The sequence below is a fragment of the Labrus mixtus genome, chromosome 15 (genome assembly GCF_963584025.1).
Source record: "Labrus mixtus chromosome 15, fLabMix1.1, whole genome shotgun sequence".
Taxonomy (NCBI): Eukaryota; Metazoa; Chordata; class Actinopteri; order Labriformes; family Labridae; genus Labrus; species Labrus mixtus.
In genome coordinates this window covers 15890667-15911372 of record NC_083626.1, presented here as the reverse complement: position 1 = coordinate 15911372, position 20706 = coordinate 15890667, and the positions used below count along the sequence as shown (strand labels likewise).

The window sequence follows — 20706 nt, the reverse complement described above, 5'->3', positions numbered from 1 at the left end:
CAGTAGAAAAATGTTTTAACCTTTTAAGAACTATTGGATATTACTTTGTATGTAACTTTATCTAGGTTAAGAGTATCTGTCTGCTCACCAACACCATGCTGGCGAAATTGCAAGTTGTGAACAGTGACACATACACAAAGCCCTCGAGGGCTGGGTGTGGTACTTGCCCTGTAAGCTTGCCAACATCACATCAGTACAAAAATACAGCAAATATATTTAACAGGTTGCTAATGATTGCATCTCATTTTAAAAAGTTGGTAATTTATTGGGTCATAGATGAACGCTGACACTTGTTTAATTCATGTAGTGATCAGTAAAATGTGATACAAGCTACTTTTCATTTGTTTATTTTTAATCAGCCAGAAACTCCTATCAAGCAACAGTTTATTTTTCTGTTGATATAATTTCATCTGCTTGGATTGTTTTCCTCTGTCAATTGACAAAACAAATGTTGACTCATGTTCTTCTCTTTCTTAGATATTTTATTCAAGATGTAGTCATCTGGATGAGTTTCTCCACACACACACACACACACGTTAACTTAAGTTGCCGTGAACGCACACACAGGAACATTACACACATGATTTTCATTATTAGCTTAGTGTTAGTGCGAAGGGTGTGGTGGGAAAATGTCACCTGCAGAAACTTAGCCAAAACAATCCGGTTATGCAGAAAGCACAATATTGTATAATCTCCTCCTTCTCTCTCTCTGTATTTTCTTCACTTATCACTCTACTTGTCGCTCTGATTTTTTTTTTTTTTGCTTGTTTTTTTTGTCATCCCCTTGACGTATAACAACTCTTCTCTGACCTCTCTCACCTCTTGAAAAAAAAGCAATTATTTAAAGGTAAATTGGATGTTTCGAGTGGAGAGTGAGGTCAGTGATGATGGGGATTAGGGGTGAGGGGTGGGGTGGTGTAGTTCACCAAACCTTGTTTGTTAAACTAAAATAGTAAGCAACTCATTCAGGTCATATGCTATGTCAGTGAGAGTGAATCATTTTAATTAATTTTGTTGTGCAGGTAAGCAGTAAATACTGTGATAGCTTTGGCAAAAAAACAACACATTTTTTAAACAACTTGCAATCCAAGAATTTAAGTAAACCATCACGTCAAGGCAGTATTGTTTAAAAACATGGTGGAAATTCAAATGAAATGACAGTGGGATAAAACTTAATAAAAGGAAAACAGACTTGAATAAATATGCAAAATACAGGTACATTGCTTAATTATTACAATGCGGTATTAAGTTGCCCTAAGTCAAAATCAAAAGCACAGGGGCCGTGGGTTCTGATCCAACCCCAGCCCTTTGCTGCATGTCACCCCCCTCTCTCTGTATCACTATATCCTGTCTCTCTTCAGTTATCCTATTAAATAAAGGCAAAAGTAATACATTTAAATAAATAAATCACAGTACGGGGGAATAGCTTAGTTTTGTGCTTCAATTTGAAAATGGCTTGTTTGGGGCCCTTTAACAAATAGAAGTTGTTTACAGCAATGTAACTAATGTAGCATAGATATGACACAAGTATCTTTGCAACCTGTGTTTATTTGGCTAAAGGTAATTTGACATTATTTGGGCCTTTTTTAGAACACAATATGGAATGTCAAAGTGGGAAAAACATGTACTGTATATGTACAATTTTATGATGTCTGAATTTAATGTAGGCCATTGAGTTTAAATGGTAGGCCTACTTTTATGATGTTTTTAACTTGGAATCATTTTCTTTCAAAGTATTCATGTTAATTATTTGTTGCAGCTCAGTTGTGCAGCAATTGCACACTCTGCTGTAAGCTTCAGTGCAGGCTCTGCTTGTCTGCCTCCACCCCACCCCACCCCACCCTTCCCTCAGCACCTGTATGTGACCTCTCTTCGGTCCCGCCTCGATGGGGCGCGGTTCCTAGGGTGGAGCTCACCGCCTCTGCTGGGAACACTTTCAGCTTATCTGCATACTTGGCACGTTCGCCGAGTCCGTTGCGCTGAGTCGAGCCCGAACTCCTCCTACTCCTCCTCCAGGTCTGAACTTCTTTTTCGATAACTCTTTTAAAATCAAGTCGTTCACGGATCGGTCACCGAGCTGGGAAGACGATGGCTCACGAGCCACTGCGGTCGGCGATGAGCATGAGGAGCCGCGAGGACACGTCGCTCGCGCTGCCAAACGATTTCAAACTGCGCTCGGGACAGCAGCGCGTGCTGGACCAGGTGCACACCATCAAGAGGACCATGTCGAAACCTGGGAAGAACAGCACACTGTCTCCCTCACCAACAAGTACGGAAAACTCAAACACAATCTCATAGTGTTAAGAATTATACTGTTACAGTAGGCTATGTGCTTCCATGAAGATTTCAGGCTATCGACATTCAGGCAGCCCAACATGTAACTTGTTATTTAGCCTTATTAAATAGCTGATAATGCGCCTTGGGAAATGCGTCACAAAACTTTGTCCAAATTTAGCTTGCAGTTATTCATCTACAGTGTTTTTTGGCTAGATATGGTGTAGCGTAAAAAAAACCAATTTAATATTTGATAGATATAAGCCCACCCAGCAAAAAAGATTGATTCGAATCTGTTCTATAAGAAGACAAACAAGTAGCGGTTAAACAAGCAATGTTCAGGTGTGAAACAGGATCCCGGACAGGTTTTGTTTGTGTGAACGTTCAGAGACACTATACTCTGAAAAACATCCTTTATCAATCCAAGTTTTTTTTCCCTCACTGAGTTAGGAATGCAACCCATGGGCTCTCGAAAGCCAACACAGATTTTGAAACTTTAATTTTAGTCCTTCAAAACAACTCCGGTGTTTGGCATCGTTGCAACAAGAAACATGGAGCTCCAGCAACATTGGGAAACAACATACTTTTGGCTTGTGTATTGTTTGCAGGTCTTCCTTTTAGAGTAGCAGTAGCCTACAGGCTGCAGTGTTGTTAGATGGAAACAGGAAAATCTATCAGAAGAACTGGTTAATAATCTGTTAAAATAAGATAAGATAATCCTTTGTTTATCCCACAACGGGGAAATGTACATTGTTACAGCAGCAAAGAGCAAAGATTGCAAACAAAAAGTGAACACAGCACAATTTAAATAAAAAAAAAAAGAAAAATTAAGAATGTACAAAAAAAATGGATCGATACTAAAAAATAGAGTTAAGTAGTATTACTGACAGTTTAAGTGATTGTCAAATGTGTTGCGTACATGATAAGAACTTAATCTGGCCTGTTTAACATTGGTTTCTATCATGATGATTGTTATTTCTTCCAGAAATTAAAAAATAAGCCCATATGGAAGGTATACAGCTAAACCTGTACACTGTGAAAAGTTTCAACATACAGCGTTCCTGTGTGTTCCTAAAGTCTTACATTAGATTATTTAATTTAAGGCCATAACATTTCATTCATTTCATTTTATTTTACTTTCAGAGGTCTTAAATTGTAGATGGTTATTTGCCCGGGACATGTGTGAATACTTCTCAAATCGACACTCTCTAGTCAGTGTTTTTTTTTTTTTTTTTTTTTTTTTTTTTGTGGATTTTCTTTTTCATGTGAAAATGTATTGCAGAATTTAAGGTACACATTCATAAACCATGAACAGAAGAGAACTCGAGAAATAGAAATGCAGGTTCGAGAAAATTGATGCAAATAATAAACATCAACATTTAAGTCGTGGGACATTGGGAATCAAAGCCATTGAGTCATCGAGTAAAACTGGGGACATTTGTTTTGGATTAAATTAACAATTCTTTTGTCCCTTTAAGAAACGTAGAAGTCTGCAAGTAAAACAAACCTTTAGAAAGAAGAATAGCTGAACAAACAGTATATTTTGCTCAGGGCAAAGGTCCACAAACACATAATCATAGACAAATAATAAGAAACACAACCATAAGGTCAGAGTCGCACATGACCCCTGAGGCTTTGTGGCTGCTCAATTTATTTTTTCTGAAAAATATTTGAAAACAAACACATTATTTTCTTTAGATGCTTATTTGCTGACAAAGTATGCAAAAGATATAGTGTCAGGATTTTAGGTGGACGTTTACCACTGGGCTTGCAGTTAAATGCCAAGATCAACATTGTTCGGTCAAATTTAGAAAGGGGAAGGTCAATTAAATCATAAAATTCTATATATCCCTTCATTCCAAGTACTATCAAGCCATTCAGCTAGGATTTGGTTTAATGTGCAGTTGTTTGGAGATGTCCGCCCAGGACACTAATGCTGCTGCCCAGAAATGTGAAAAACTCTAAGGCAGCAAGTTGTCCAAAAAGAAGAGATGCTTATTCAAATTCATAACAACATTATTGAAAAACTTTTTTCCAGATTCACAAAATGTGGTGAAATGCACACTTAATTCTGCTGTCTTCACTGTGCATTACAACCTTTACTGATTTCTACCACCAAAATGAACTCCATAAACTGATCATGGAGAAAACTCTGAATCCTCCAGAGTAAGTGGTCCCCCCGATACAGGGAAGAACAATTAATATAGCAGCGGTTTCAGAGAAAGCAAATAGACATACATATCAGATTGAGATACATATGTCATACATTTAGGCATATTGATCAAGTTTGCTTTTCTAGCTAGGAGTCGGCCAAAAGAGAAAAGCCATTGGAATAGAATCATATTCTTTCCTGCAAACATTCGAAAACAGGCATATTGCGTAGAAGATTTGGTCACAAAAAAATCGGCTGATGAGTAAGTAAAAAATAATAAATATAGGACACTAAGGACTGTGTAAATTATCTGTCCAAAAGCTGCATTTATGTAAATGTATCAGACCAGGTAGAAATGATGACCTTATAATGAAATGATGTCGTTTATATTAACCGTGATGATTTTGTTATTGTTTTGACAAGCATAATCCTGTAATGATGAAGTCAATGTGTTTCAAGTCCCTCTGAATCATCAAACAAGAGGCACAAGTGCTCAGCATGTTGGCTTTGGTGAAGGCTGGATTCACCAACCGAACTGTGACTGACATGATGTCATGTCTGTCTTTCTGTCTGACTCAGAGATTTGCGGATGTGTTTGTGCAAAGGTCTTAGAAGATACTTTTGATAACACAATAGCTTAAAAAAATATTATAAATGTATTACTTGATGGTAAGGGAACTAAATGATGGTTCATGAATGACTTTACAAGTGAATGATGTTAAAGTGAATGAAGCTCACATTACTACTTTTTAGTCATTGATATTTTCTCAGATAATTGGCAGAATGACCAAAGTATTGCCAGTAAGGCCAACCAGTGTCAAGTTTGAGTAATAGCACACTTAACAAATAGAAAACACAGGGCTTAGTCTTTAAATTAGTTTTAAGACTTTTTGGGGGTTTGGCTATTGGTTTCTCTTTTGAGGGTAATGTTATCAAATTTCTAATCAATATTTCTAAAATATAATACTGCTTCATGAGATATAGCTAGTCAAATTTCAGTACAATAGTGATTTATGTTCATGAGTTACTTTATTTATTGGTAAACGATTCCTTCTCCTAATGTTCAATTGAATGCCAATTTATGAATAACTTTTATTTAAATTCAGAAATCTATCTTTGACCATCATGAACTTTTGAATACATACTTTACAGTGATAAAAGAATACAATTTTTAGTCAATGAATAGTAAGTGAGAAACACATTTTGAAACAGATCCATTTTCAGTGGAGATCTCAAGACCTTTTCGTTTCAGTTTTTGAAAGACACCCTCATCCTGGGTTGTGTTATATTTTCATTGACATCTTATCTACCTCAAAAATTCATGTACACGTGTGTTTCAGATTTGTTTCTTTGTCATCCTGCCGCTAGTGAAATGTTGAGAGTGAAAAAGTCATAGTGGATTAATTCTGACAGCCCGTCTTACATTCTTCTTTTAAATCATTCCTAACACGTCTCCTCTTTCAACAGGTATGATGAGTCCGCTGTCTTGGACAACAAACGAGTTCGGCGCGTTTAAATTTACTCCATCCAAAGCAAATGGAACCTGCAGCCGCACCAACTCCACCATGTCAACAGGATACAACAAATCGGTAATTGTTTCTCTAACATTCCTTTTTTGAATACAAAACCATTTGCATATCACATCACTGCAGGTAGGTTGTCATGTTTTAGGTTCTTCATTATGTAAAGTCTTTTTTTACTGTGTAAAATTGCAGTTATACATCAACGGTCATGGTTATGTTATATGTATATAGTAACGACTGCTTTTTGTTTAGTCTAGTTTGGAGACAAATATACTTTTGTGTGGTAACACAAGTTAGTCTTCACCATGCGAGCAACAATAAGAGAATAAACGATACTTATTGAAGAGAAATATAGAACAATTTAAAGGAATATTAATTGTTTCTGTTATTAACAACCCATGCCATAGAGACTGTAAATTAAAAACACCTAGCTAAGCTTTGTCAAAAGGTTAGAAAATCTGCCTCACAGCACCTTTCAAACACACTAACAGACACTTGTAATCCATACAAAGAATGAAGTGTAGTGTTGAAAAGTTGTGGTTTTAGAAGGAGTTATTATGAGCAGGACTTTATTCTTAGATTGAACTCGAGCATCAATTAGAGACTTCAGAAAAGCTTAGAAATAGTCTGGGCTCGTCATTACCCTCAGACAGAACCATGTCTGCTGTTTATGCCTGTTTACACTCGGCTCAGGGAACCTTCTGCTTCCTTAAACTTTGTGTTTAATAAACAGACAATGGCAGTTATATCTATCTGAACTAACTCTGGGTAACAAAGCAAATAGCTAACCTCAAGATATTGAGGCATCCCTTAAAGGAAATGTGAAACTCTGGAGTCGTATCTGAAAGGTTATTGGCTATAAAAAAAATTTGTTTTGATTAGGCCAAACATGCAAAAAAGTTGATATGGTCCCTAAGTAAGACACTCCCTGAGATGCCTGGTAGCTCCCATACATTCCACAATTCCGTCCCAGATCTCTTTGGATGTTTTGCATCACATCACATCTGTGGGGTGTTTGGTTTTTGGTGATGTAATTATGTACAAAAACAGAATCACAGAGGCTATTGAAAGGTCTACTTCAGTATTAAAACCTAATGGGAGGATCCTCTCAGTAACAGATGATTAATGATGCTGTTTTTTTAAATATTACACCATACTCAAACTGATTAAGCGCATGGTGTCACCACATGGCTTGTGTAGCAATTCTGTTGTCACATTAATTGATCTTGTGTGTACCACAGCCAGTTTGACTTTTGTGCTTGTGTCTCACCACTTTTTAAATGGATTACCTCTAAATACATTACAGGGAGTCCTGTTCTTCTCTTTGTTTTCATATATATCATTTTCAGTATTATCTACAATTAACAAATCATTCTGTGATTTAACAGCCATGTGTGATTTCCTGATGTGGAAATTGGACACATTCAGTGTTTAAAAGTCATTTAATCTCCGTTGGTGCTTCTCAGAGTCGGGTTGAGTTCAGTTAATTTGCAACGATGGACTAATCCAAATATCTCAGAGGATTAATGTTGACTTCATCACTGTGGTTTCGAGTGTATGGGTGTGTACGTGTGTGTTATTATGAATTTGCTCTGGGTTGGCCTGACTCGACCTACTAACAGTGAACTGAGGCATGTCAAAGGAGTGTGAGAATTGATACGTTTTCATTGCTGATGAATGCCAACAATCATTATGTCATGAAATATTTGCAACCCTGTTAGTCACTTGGTGGTTGTTGTTGGGTTTTTTTTGTGATACTCATCACTTTATCTTAACTCCAAAAGCAAACTGAGACTCCAACTACCTGGCAAAAAAAACCGTGCAGAGCTGGTTGTCATAGTACTCTGTTTATTTAATGTAATGAACTTTTCTTCACCTCTCATGGATAAAATCATGTATTTGCACTGCTGTTTTAAAAGAAAGTAACTTTTAATATTTCTTAAGTCGAAGAAAACAAAAACAACTATTATGACAAAACAAGCAACACAAGGCAAAGCTATTCTCATAGAAATGTTTCAAAAAGAGCTTTGATGTTCACGTTATGTTGATGTTGAATTGTTCAAATGATGCCATTGTACATTAAGTGACACGCCTGACAGCTGTTACATTTTCAATTTGGTGAAAATACAGTCATGGGACACAAATCACAAATGGGAACATCTACTAATGGAAGTAGAACAAACTGTATGATTTTATTTCGTCAATGCAAAAAAAAAATAGTGTAAACAACAATACCCTGACACAGTCCTGTGAACCAGTACTCCATCTAAAGTTCAGTAGTATGAAAGTTACTGAAAATACCTCAGATAAAGTCAGGAAAACAAACAAGTCATAGGCCATCCTGTGTAATGTTTCGGTGATGTAGTTTTGTTTTTGACTTGATCATACAATACTTCAAGTGTGTTTGTTTTTATCTCGACCCTCTGCTGAATTTGTATCCAAGTAACCTGTCAAGCCTGTCAAGAGGGCCCAGATGGCTTGGTCAGGCTATACTCAAATGAACTAAGCTTGCAGCACTTCGAGAGCAAACACACACACTGTCAGTGTTTGCTTTGCTGCGAAAGTAAAGGGCAAAAGTATGGCTGGTAACTGAGCAACCATTCCGGTTGGAAACAGGAGGAGGAGGAGGAGTGAGGGAGTGAGGGAGGGAGGGAGTGAGTGAGTGAGAGTGTGAGTGTGTGTGTGTGTGTGTGTGTGTGTGTGTGTAAAATATCTCTTCCTGAAAAATCCCACAAATCGAAACATCAACATCTGTGTTCCAGTGATTGTGTTTTAACAGTTTCATTTCTTTTAAGATGAAGTGTTTATTATTTTTTAGGTATCACAAATGGGAAAGTTTTTCCTATCATTGTATGAGTGCTGCACACTTCCCTCCGTACTACTGTCAACGTGTTCAAAGACATGGGAGTGTTTCCCTCTGCCAGATTTGTGATTCTTTTTTAATAGGTCAATAATAGACCAGTGTTTAATTGAAAGAGTGACTAATGATTAAAGCATGTGAAGCAATGTTCTGTAATTTTGCTCAGGTTGTGACAAGTATTGTTTTTTGGTTACAATGTTGGAAAGCTTGAATAGTGTGTTTTGCGCACACACACCCTAACACAAGGACAAAATAGTTTATTCCCCTTAAATTGATACAAAAACACAAAGTTATTATGAGAGATTAAGCTTCAAGAGATCAGGATTTTGCGTACAGGTTTAACGGATGCTGTGTCTGACTTACACACAAAGATCCTCTGTGTGAAACTGCTCAGCTGCACCAATGCAACCGCTTGAGCTGGTGTCCAGTGACAGATATAAAGTTACTTTGGTTTGTGTGATTGTTTGGTACTCTCTTTTGCTTTCAACACAAAAACTATGTGGGGACAAAAAGAGGTATGTAGGCTTTGTGTCAGGTCAGATTCCTCTGGCTTGGATTCTCAGGGGATTTCTTTCAAAACCTGTGAGGTGCCCTTCTTTATTTTTGCCTGACTTATAGTGCTACTAAGGAGAAGCCTAAGGTGATGCAGATATTTAGCAAATAGTCCAACCACTATATTATTTGCCAATATTATCTTGCGCCTATATGAAAAAAATGTTAACTGTGTGAACCATAAAACAACGTTTTGGTGATTTTGAAATGGTGTCATCATGTAGTCTGACTCGCAAAGAAGTGGCACTTCTAAGATAATCACAGGATTTCTCCTCATAATCTGTATGTCTATGTTGGTCTCCAAAAAAACACGAGTCACTTTATTCAGTAGATACGTGCTAAGCAGAAAAGTAGATTTCAATATATTTGTTGTGTGTATTTTTTTTATCTGATCTGAATCAAATGCTGTGTAGATGCTGCATGTTATATGTAAGGATCCCTTCGAGTAATGAATTCTTTTTTTTTTTTTTTTTTTTTTTTTAGTTTAATGCTCAGAAGAGTCGCACTCTGTCCAGTAGAACCCTGGGGACAAGAAATGTCAGCACCTCAAGAATATGGGAACAACAAATGAACAATTCCAACTGGCCCAGGAGTCACAACGGACTGAAACCCAGTCGGAGTGATCCTGCCTTGGCTCCTCCATATGCTCCTGCACCTATTATGGTGATCACTTATTTTCTTCTTAAATTGTTTTGCAATTTAAATACTTATCATTTCTGTGTGTTCTCTGTTAAACCAATTCTACTTCGCATTGCCGTACTGTTAAAGCAATGTAAAATCCTCTTTTGTTTTTAGAGAGCCAAAGGGCAGGCTGTCCAGAGCCAGCAAACCCTCCAGACTCGGTTCAATAGACACAGCACCTATTCCATTCCAAATGGCATTTCGTTGACCAACAGCCAGACACGCATGGTCCAACCAGCCTTTGCCCAATCACAAACCGAGGGCAAGATGGGAACCCTCAAACCAATCAAATTAGGGCAGATGTCAGGGTAAGTTGTCTGTCTTTTAGGGTTCATTTCAGGACACAAAGAGACATGTAACATTACTCTTAAACAGGAAGAGCTTGATACATGTAATTGTTAACATCATGAATGCACAAACATATATTATTGTATACATATATTTGTTTATTGCAGTTCTATGATCACGATTACGTTCCCCAACATTTGTAGTCCCTTTAAATCAATCTTTGTTAATTGGTTTGGCTGCAGCCCTTTCCATGAGATAGTGTTTTCAGCAGAAAGTGTTTAAATGGTTATTCATCCTGAACTTTAGGGTTTTCTGAGACTTGCTTTCATACAATTTAATCAATGCTGTTTCCTGAACTTGTGTTGGTGGTAGAATTATTAAGTGTCTGATTTCCAACATTTCTGTGCCTGTTAATGCAGTGTGACCAGTACAGCGACCATGTCAGACCTTACCCTTAAAGAGGCTGTCGAGTTTCTGTCTCACCCTGATGAAAATTACCAACAGTGTGGAGCGACCTACATCCAGCACACCACCTATAAGGAGGAGCATGCCAAACAGGAGGTCAGAGCACTTGCACGATAATATACAATAGTTTTCTGCAAACATGCACTACAGTGTTGTGTGTTTTCACATTAAACATATGTGTGAGGATCATTTTGTCGTGGTGATACAATTTGTGGGACGCTCTGTGAAGACCTTTGTGTAACCTGCCTCGCGGGATAGGGAGGAGAAACCATTCATCATCACGCTTGGCTGCTAGTTCAGTGAAGTCAGTTACTGGTAGTTACCACACCTTATCACCCTTACATTTTCAACACCTATGTTCCCACATTTCTGTGTCACAGGTTTTCCAGCTAGACGGTATACCAACTCTGGTGGCCCTGATGCGGAGCCCCCACGCTGGGGTGAGCCAGGCTGCTGCAGGGGCTCTGAGGAACCTGGTGTTCAGAGACCATGACAATAAGCTGGAGGTTCAGCACTGTGGCGGTATAGGCAAGGCCCTGCAGCTGCTAAAGGAGACAGACTCAACTGACACCCAGAAACAAGTCACTGGTACAGCATTTTCATACAGACAGAACTTCAAAATATAGGGTAGAAGGGCGGCTTAGTGGACCCTCACAAAAATCCACAATAAAATGCAGAATATATCCCACACTTACTCATAATAAATCATGAAATGAATTAACAGAGCATGTGAACAGTGGCAGAAGTCCAAACAGTGGTAAAGTAACCAGTAGCTTTAACAATATTTCACATGGGAATTTGTGTTCTATGAAGTTTTAAATTAGGATCTTTTATCTAGTTTATAAGTGGAATTGAAAAAAAATCTATTATTAAGAACCTAGTTAACCTCCGAGGGCAACAAGATGATTCACGAGTGAAATGACTAAAAATACAACAAGAAATGCACATGAGGAGTTATTAATGTAAGAACATTCACTTCTTTCATCATGTAGGCCTGCTGTGGAACCTGTCCTCTGATGATGAGCTGAAGGGAGAACTTATAGCGACGGCCCTGCCCGCTCTCACTGAGAATGTGGTGGTACCATTCACCTGCTGGTCAGACAACAGCGCCAACAACAACATTCACCCTGATGTCTTTCACAGTGCCACAGGATGCCTGCGGTGAGAACTTTGAATTAAGATCAGAGCTTCTGTGCCTTTAATTAGATACCTTTCATCTTTTGAAGGCAGAGATCAGACAAATGACTTGCAAACTTTACGTTTAGTCATCACATTACATTGCAGTAATTTAATTAAAGGATAACATTCCTTAATTTAAGATTAATTAGACAAGAGGGCTGTCTCCTAAATCCACAATTACCTGTAAAGGTGTTTTGATAAATGGTTATTATCACTGCAGCTACTTACTTCAATGCAGTGTTATAATCTCGAAATGTGTTTCTCTGTGGATTTAAATAAATGATTGAACTGTGTTTAGGAACCTGAGCTGTGCCCGACAGAAGGAGAGGCTGGCAATGAGAGAGTGTCCCGGCCTCATTGACTCCCTCATGAGTTACGTTCAGTCCTGTGTTGCAGAGGAAAACCCTGACGACAAGGTCACATCTCTTATCTTTCTTAATTTGATTGACAGAACAGAACAACTCGTGTGTTAGGAGGACTTAAGATTGAAAGGCTAATTATTTCAGGATTAGTCTAGAGCACATTTTCTCTATTGAAAAGAGAAATCTATTCAAATGATAAAGTTATTTATCAGTGAACGGTACTGATAGAATCTATTCCTTATTCTTGTCTTTTTAACCCCATTAATTTCCCTCTACACCAACGTGAGTTAAAGCGGTCAACTTATCAATAGTACAGACACTTCGACCAGCTTTTCTCTTTTATTTGATATTTTATAGGACAGTTAAGGAAATAACTATTGGATGGAGCCTAACTATGACGATTCAAGACAATGAATTAGCTTTAATTGCAATATTGATTTTTTTTTTTTTATCTCAAGTTCTCATTTCATCACCATGTTGTTTTGTTCCACATTGTCCCTCTAACAGTTCACTTTGAATGTGAAAAAGCTTTTGTTTGTGTTCCTGCCTCATCACATACTAACACTTTGTACTACAGGGATTACTCATAATCCATTTATTACATTTCTCTTCTGTCCTGTCTGAAAACTAGTTCTAAACATATATTAAACATACACACACACTCCTCAATGTACGTAAACACACTGGCATGCTTACACACACATCTCTAAACATTCATCTTTAAAATGGTCACAGAGGCAGGCAGAGTCAGAGTGAGTGTATATTTAGTTTGTATGCATACCCCCTCATTTGTGTAGATTCTGGGTGTGGGTGGGTGCTTAACTGCATATCTGTGACAGTTCGGTTTTTTACACAGGCTTCTTTTAATGCAGTATGATTTAGTGTCATTTGGTTGTCTGCTCTGTGTTTGAGAAATTGAGGTAGGAATAATATCTCCTTACAGCTGTCTCTTTTAGTTCGATCAAAGGTTCCCTGTGGTTATAGGGGAGGTCAGGTTCCTCAAACATGTTTTCCTTTGTCAGCATGGCAGTGTATTTATTTCTTTTTAGAACAAATCATCTATGTAAGGTTTATTTTGGGACTTTTATTCCTTTATTTAGAGCCGGACAGTGGATAGAGTTAGAAATCGGGGTGTAAGAGAGAGAGAGAGTGAGGAGTGACATGTGGGAAAGGAGCCACAGGTCTTTATCATGTATTTTCAGTGAATAAAAAGAGATTGTTGAGTCATGTTATTTTATTCAAACAGGAAAATTGGACACATGTTTTAAAACAGTTTTGGCTTTTTTAAATCTGCTGACGTGAATTTGGCAGGATGCTACTAAATTATGAAGCTAATATCCTAGAATATGAGAGTAAGCCCTGTAATGAACCATTTGAGAAAATGATGACAAAAGTTAGAGTCTAGTTTCCTCTCCTTTCTCGTAGTCTGTGGAGAACTGCACATGCATCCTCCATAACTTGACCTACCAACTGGAGGCCGAGTCCCCCCAGTGCTTCAGCAAGTTCGCTCAGGCAGCGAGCCAATCCGAGGATAGGAAAAGCCCCACGATGGGATGTTTCAGCCCCAGGAGCAACAAGGTTCAAAAGGAGGTGGGCATCAGTCTCCTAAACTCCAATGCTGTTTGTTTGCTCAATCACATTAAGCTTAAAGTCCTTAACTTTTCTCTCTCATCAGTTTTCATTCGACATGACTCGGGGAATGATAGACGACAGCACACCATCGGGTGTGAAGTGGTTGTGCCACCCAAGAGCCATGCAGACCTACCTGTCTTTGCTGGGATCGTCCCAGAAAGACGCCACACTGGAGGCTTGCTGTGGTGCCCTGCAGAACCTCACTGCCAGCAAGGGGCTGGTGCGTACACAAAGATGATTATTAGACTAACTGTTTGGATATTGAGGATTATCTCAGATTGATATTAGAAAGAAGGAAGAGAGCAGAGTGACACACGAAGTAGTAATAATGACTCATAAGCACAATTCACAAGAAGGGCTGGCTTGTTTTGTGAGAAAGGGTGGAGTTACCTCGCCAGAGATTAAGTGGTAATTATAATTAGAGAGGACAGAATAAACTAGAACAAAAGAAAGTGAGAGTCATTCACAAAGGTTGGTTGCACAATGTAAATGGAATATTAATAAGGACAGTAGAGCAGAAGCTAATGTGGTTTCCTCCTTCTGTACTATGTTTGCTTCTCTTGCAGGGCTCCAGTGCCATGAGCCAAATTCTGGTTCACAAGTTGGGGGCTCTGATGCACCTATCCCCTCTTTTAAAGTCTCCTAACCAGAGCCTGCAGAAGACTGCCATGTCCCTGCTGGGGAACATTTCCCGTACCGGCAATTTGCAGACTTCAATCGGTAAAGAAAAGCATTCAATAAGTGTTGCAGATAACATAAATGTCGAGTTATAATACTCATATATTGTTTCCTGGGTCTCCTCTTTAGCAAAGCAGATTTTACCAGAGCTCACCGGCATCCTTTCCTCCACTCCCAGAGAAATGGGAAACTCTGATGAAACTATATCATCAACTTGCAACACAGTACGGAGTCTGATCATGGCCGAACCCGAGGTCAGCAAGAAGGTCATTAATAGTGAACTGGTGACATCACTGGCTGACCTCAGTGAGAATGGGTATGTTTTTAAGTATTTATCTCAGTGTCTAACTTGCTTGTCTTAGAAGAGGTCAAAAGGCTCCAGCAACACTTGTAGTAAGAAGATCAACTTTATGAACAGATCTTCTTACTACGAGTGTTGCTGGAGCATTTTGACCTCTTCTAAGCCTTTCACTCTTCATGCACCTTGTCAGTTGGTGAAGTTTTTGCCAGAAAATCCTCTTTTTTTTCTTCAGTAACTTGCTTGTCTTGCAGTGTTCACCACACTTTGAAAGCTGCCTCTGTGTTTGAAAGATATTTTTCACTGTTGTTTATGTGGCTCTGAATCTAGCTCTGTAGGTAGATCTGAGTTTTATCGATCCCTGTTTTCAATTCTGTCTAATATATGACACTTTTTCAAACAATGGCAAATACACAGATTTTTTGTTTGGTGCTTGCAGCTCTTGAAACATTTTAAATGTCATCAGCAATGATCTCTTCAGAAACAGCTTTCCTGTTACTTTGGATAATTAACAGATTTACAACTGTTTACATTTGCAATTACATGTACTGTCTGTTCCAGAAATCCTGATGTTAACCATTGAACAAATGGTCCATAGACACTTGATCTGAAATGAGAACAGTGAATCAGTCCTTCAAATCAGCGTAAACAACTTTTAATTATGCACCAAAAATCAGGGCAGTTGTCAAATTTGCTGACATTTTTAACTGTTTTACATTGAATGTACATCAATGAACCTAAATATCAACACTGAAGTTGCTATTGCAGCTGAGTTTTCAAAGATTATTCAAACACAACAATTGCATACATAGGCTGTCAAATAATTGATGACACAATTAGTGCTGGTGACATCTTTAGTTCCTGTATTGATTCTTTTCCACATAGACTTTGCTTGAGTTTGACATTTGTTGTTCTACTTGCCCTTTTAATGCATGTCCATGTGCTTCCTTAACTATGTCTCTCTTTCTGTCCCAGATCTTTTCCCAAAGGCAGCAAAGCAGCTTCCCTGCTGCTCTACAGCTTATGGAACGAGAAGAATTTTCAAGGAGTTGTTAAAAAGGTACATTTGAAAGACTCACTGACTGCATGTTTCGTTCTCTATGGCAGACACAACACAAAGCTGATGTATCCGTCTGTCAGGTTGAAGTTTAGCACATGCTCACAATGCCATGCACAAGCAGTAGGAGGGCCCAGATGAAACTGGATATATTATTATACCTCTGGCTCACACTGTCACTTTCCCTTCCCTCCTGCCCCACCCAAGAGTTCAGTGAATACAGAAACAGTCACAGAGGAATCCAGGCAGACTGGTTTTTTCAGAGCCCACTGTCTATTATGGGAGGACTAATACATGCAACATGGGAAAGAGAGGAAGAAGAGGCAGAGTAAGAAGTTAGAGAAGGATGTAGTGAAAGATATAAAAATAAAAAAAAGTAATCTATGAAGGGATTTGAAATGTGCATGTTGTATGAACAGTAGCAATGCTTATACCTGCGGTATAAAAAAACTGGCTCAGACCTGGCAAGAGAGAGAAAACTATCCTGTTCCTAACTGCCATTTAATGCCTGAAGTGCCTCTAAATTGCCGATACGGTACATTTCCTCTCACAATTGGAGCAAGGAGTGTTATATAACTTGTGTATTTGCGTGTGGATCTATCACTGTGTTGTATAACTTGTGTTTTTGTGTGTGTGGATCTATCACTGTGTTGTATAACTTGTGTTTTTGTGTGTGTGGATGCATCACTGGGCGACACTATCTGATATCTTAAAATGCTTTGATTCACAGCTGGGATTCAACAAATCTCTTTTTGTTAATGACAACACCACAGCAGTGCACAGGTTGGCACAAGTAATCGAGTGAATGTGACGGACGAGTCGAACAGCACCACGTCCAATGAGAGGTATAGTTTGCTCCTGTGTGTTTGTATCTGCATGTGTTCTGATTTATTGGCCCATTGGGGCCAAACTCAACCCAACTGTTTCATGAGGATTCAATGTTCTGTCTCTCTGCCTCTTTTTCCTCCATGCCTGTGTGTGTGCTTGTAGATGGAAACCAACATGTTCAGACACTGCTGTGACCCCACCCTTGCAACACGGAGAGTATAATTACATTCTTCACATAATTATCTTGTTGAGAGAGCAACCAGTTAAGAGGCAATCATGTGTAGTGCGTACTAGAGTTAGCTTTTAGTTTCATAAATAATCCTGCTGTGTCCTAATGAGGATATTTCATGTTTGTGTATATAACGGGGTGAGCGTTTTAGCTGCAGTGTGTGTGTGAGATTAAACCAGTTTTTATGGCGAGAGTCCCAAAACAACAGTCAATGTGGTCAGACAAAGTTATCTGCAGTGAAAGTCACTGAAGTTGTGCGATGATTGTTTAATCAATGTGTCCACTTACGGTTTAAAGATAAAATATCTGTTGTGGCCTTGAGGGAACTGAGCAGACTAATATGAAACAATAACCCAATGATTAAACTGTTGCTTTCAGACTCTTGCTCCATAAATACAGATGGTGGCAGTAACACAATAACCTGGGTTTTTGTGTGTGTTTTGCTTGCTTTCATGAAGTTAATAGATTATTTTGAATGTGCACATAGTACATAAAGGATTTATAAAAAATAAATAGCAAACTCAGTCAAATAAAACTTAGCTCTCCCAAAATGATCGCTACATTTGTAAAGTTGAAATATTTCGTTACTTTGTTCTGTTGGTTTTTTTTTCTGTTGAGGTTTGTTTGATAAGAAATTGACATAAACAGCTTTGAAAAGAGGGCCTTGGTTGTCATAACTGTCACGTTTGCTGGATGTCTTTTCAAAGTTTGATGATAAGACTGATACTACTCTCATGTTTGTATGATCTAAATAAAGGCTACAACTAGCTGCTAATTAGCTTAGCTTTGAACAAAGACTGGAAATATGAGGGAACAGTTAGCCCGACTCTGTCAAAAGAGAACACAATCGCAAACTAATAGCTCAACAAAGCTCACTAGTCAACATGTTATATATTGTTTGTCCAATCCATCAGCACAACAACACCCTGAGGGTCCTTTGAACACTTGCTGGATTGGTGTGAATAAATATTATCTTACCTTTTTGACAGAGCCAGCTAGCTGTTCCCTCCTGTTATCAGTCACTATGCTAAGCTATTCTAAGCACATCTGACAGCAGTGTCATATGAACCAGACGGACATGAGAACTGTGTTAAACTTTTCATCTAATTTATGACAAAAAAGTGTATCTGACAAAATATGAAACCATTGTCTCAAAGTGCTCTTCTAAGAGCATAGTTCCTTCTGTTGATTTGTCATTACATTGCATATTATAACTTACACATTGTATGTTTTATTTTGTTTTTGATAACATGTTTTCCACACTTTTTTTTATTGCATAACCTAAGGAGTTGGAGACAGAAGTATTACAAAATAGATTCTCAACATGCAGAGTCCATTCTCTATAACAAACTTTAGGAATTAGGAACTGTATACATAATCACTCTTTCTCTGGGAAACTCTTTGAGGTTACTGACACCCTGACACTGTTCGCTGATCCATACAAACTTGTGAATATGTTTAATTACTGCGTTAATTTAAAAACCAACATGTGAATCTTCATCCAGAACATTCACATGCCATTTTTTCTATCGTTCATATAATGCTTTGAGGGCTTATTACAGGGTTTCTGCTCTCATTACAAAACTTTACCAAATACAGGTTGTGATTCTTCTAAAAATTCAGAATCTTTTTGAAGAGCAAACATCCCAAAATCACTAAAGCAGTGATTCTAGTGAAAAGATGGCTTCAGAGGGGATTTCACATATGTTACAGCACAGTTGATTGTTTTTATGTTTGAGGCTCATGGTTGTTCTGAGGCTCATTTTTTTGTCTGGAAGATTGATGACAAGTATTTCCTAGAATGTATTTTTTAGAGAAATGTGTGTGTGACATATCTTTTTGAGCTTTTCCTGTCACTTTCTGTACATATAATAAATAACAAAGATGAAAACAACATCATAGGCTTGTATTTTTTTTTCTTGTTCACTTCCCAACTTTAAAGAACATTTAAATCTGCTAATGAGAGGGTCATACTTTGGCTGAATTTTGATGTTTACTCAATAAGAGCCATTTTGGAAGACACATCATCCCTGGTTATCATTTCTTGTGAATGTCTTGAACTCATTAAGCTCCAAGTTCACATTCCTGTGGTGTGTGCATGCCGTTCTCTGACTCCGAGACAACTATAAAAAACAAAAAGTGTAAAGCCTTTCAGCTGTATTTTCTAAATGATGTGTGGGAGTCTGACTGAAGCATGTTTGGTGAGTTTTCATTGATTTATTCTAAATCATCTTTTGTGTTTTTGTTTTTGTTTGCACGAAGCATAAAAAAAACATCTTTGTCATGTCTAACTATATCAGTATACTTGGGGGCACCAGTAGCATAGTGGTTAGTGTGCACGGCCCATGTAGAGAGACTATGGTCCTCAAATTGGACGTCCCGGACTCTAATCAGACCCGTGGCTCTTTTTCCCCGTCATTCCCCACTCTCTATCCACTGTCCTATTTCTAAATACTGTAAAGACATGGAAAGCCCCCCAAAAAAACCTTTAAAAAATACTGTTAAAAATAATTTCTGCATGTTTAGTTACATGCATTGCACATTTTTGCTTTCTGCTAGCATGTTTAGACCAAGCAGCAACCTCTGTGTTGAAAAATGAAGCCAATGCAGAAGAGCAAAATCCTGCAGTTCTTTGAGGGTCTGCTTGAGGCTGGCTGCAGGAGCCCCAGAAGTCACATACACACCCTTTAAAATGTGCCCATGTTTACTGTGCACATGAACATGTTTACAGCCTGGTACAAAAAGTAACATCGGTCTGATTAGTAATTGTCCTCATGGGCACACTGTACGGGGGATGTATTTTCCTCAGCTCCAGCTCTCAGCCTGTCATTAGGTTGTCTTAAAATTAGGCTGAGACAGCATTTCCAGCATGGCGGCTGCTGCCGATGAGCCTCCAGAGCCCCCTGCAGTAACAGATGTGTGACGTCACTCAGGATTTGTCCATTAATATTTACAGTTTATGGTTTTGACACTTAAATTTGTATATATTCTGTCTTTGAATGCAACATGACATGTCATCTTATGTACTGTATCTGTTTTGAGTTACATATGCCAGCAGGCTTTTTGTGACACAACATAGAGCAGTAAATCAAAGAGCAGATGCTCATTTATCACCTCCTTATTGTGATGAAATTAGAAAACACACTAAAATAAATCTTCATTGCCTTACTCTGAGGGGAGCTAATAGTTTTGTATTCTGTCATTGAACTAGAAATGTTCTGAAAGTTGTTTGATTAGGTTTATTTTAGGACATAGTAGATTTATATAGTAGAGATGCTAATAGTAGAACACAACAAGTAGGTTTGAGGTTAAGTGTGTTTGCTTTTAATCAAATGAGAGAAGTTTAGTCAAATCTGGCAACAAAATTACAATTCATTCTATCACTGAATGAAATCACAGTTTCATAAGTTGTACATTTTCCAGCTCATTGGCTGCCACATTGGATCCACAACAATGACTTAAGTGATATGTAGTTTTTGCATCTGCATGTCTGATAAAAAGCAAGTGTTGTCCTGTACTTTTTATTTGTATTTTTTAGAGACGCTGAAGAGAAGTTGGAAACCAGCTGGATGAGGAGACACCTTTCTTCTAATGAGGGGTTTCCACCCCGGATTACAGGCATATGATTAATTGTCTTTCTGTTGCGTG

At 38.2% G+C, this 20706-nt stretch overlaps 1 protein-coding gene across 1 annotated transcript; it reads left to right on the top strand.

Annotated features, from left to right (window-relative positions):
* The first annotated feature begins 1939 nt into the window (after positions 1–1939).
* On the top strand, positions 1940–18954 carry LOC132989206 (plakophilin-1). The gene is made up of 15 exons (XM_061056654.1): positions 1940–2269; positions 5894–6015; positions 9845–10024; positions 10157–10350; positions 10750–10891; positions 11176–11383; positions 11788–11956; positions 12273–12390; positions 13762–13926; positions 14012–14188; positions 14535–14688; positions 14776–14962; positions 15920–16004; positions 16732–16846; positions 16992–18954. Exons 1-14 carry the CDS (start codon positions 2089–2091, stop codon positions 16804–16806), a joined length of 2157 nt encoding a protein of 718 aa, XP_060912637.1. The 5' UTR covers positions 1940–2088; the 3' UTR covers positions 16807–16846; positions 16992–18954.
* The last annotated feature ends 1752 nt before the right edge of the window (positions 18955–20706 follow it).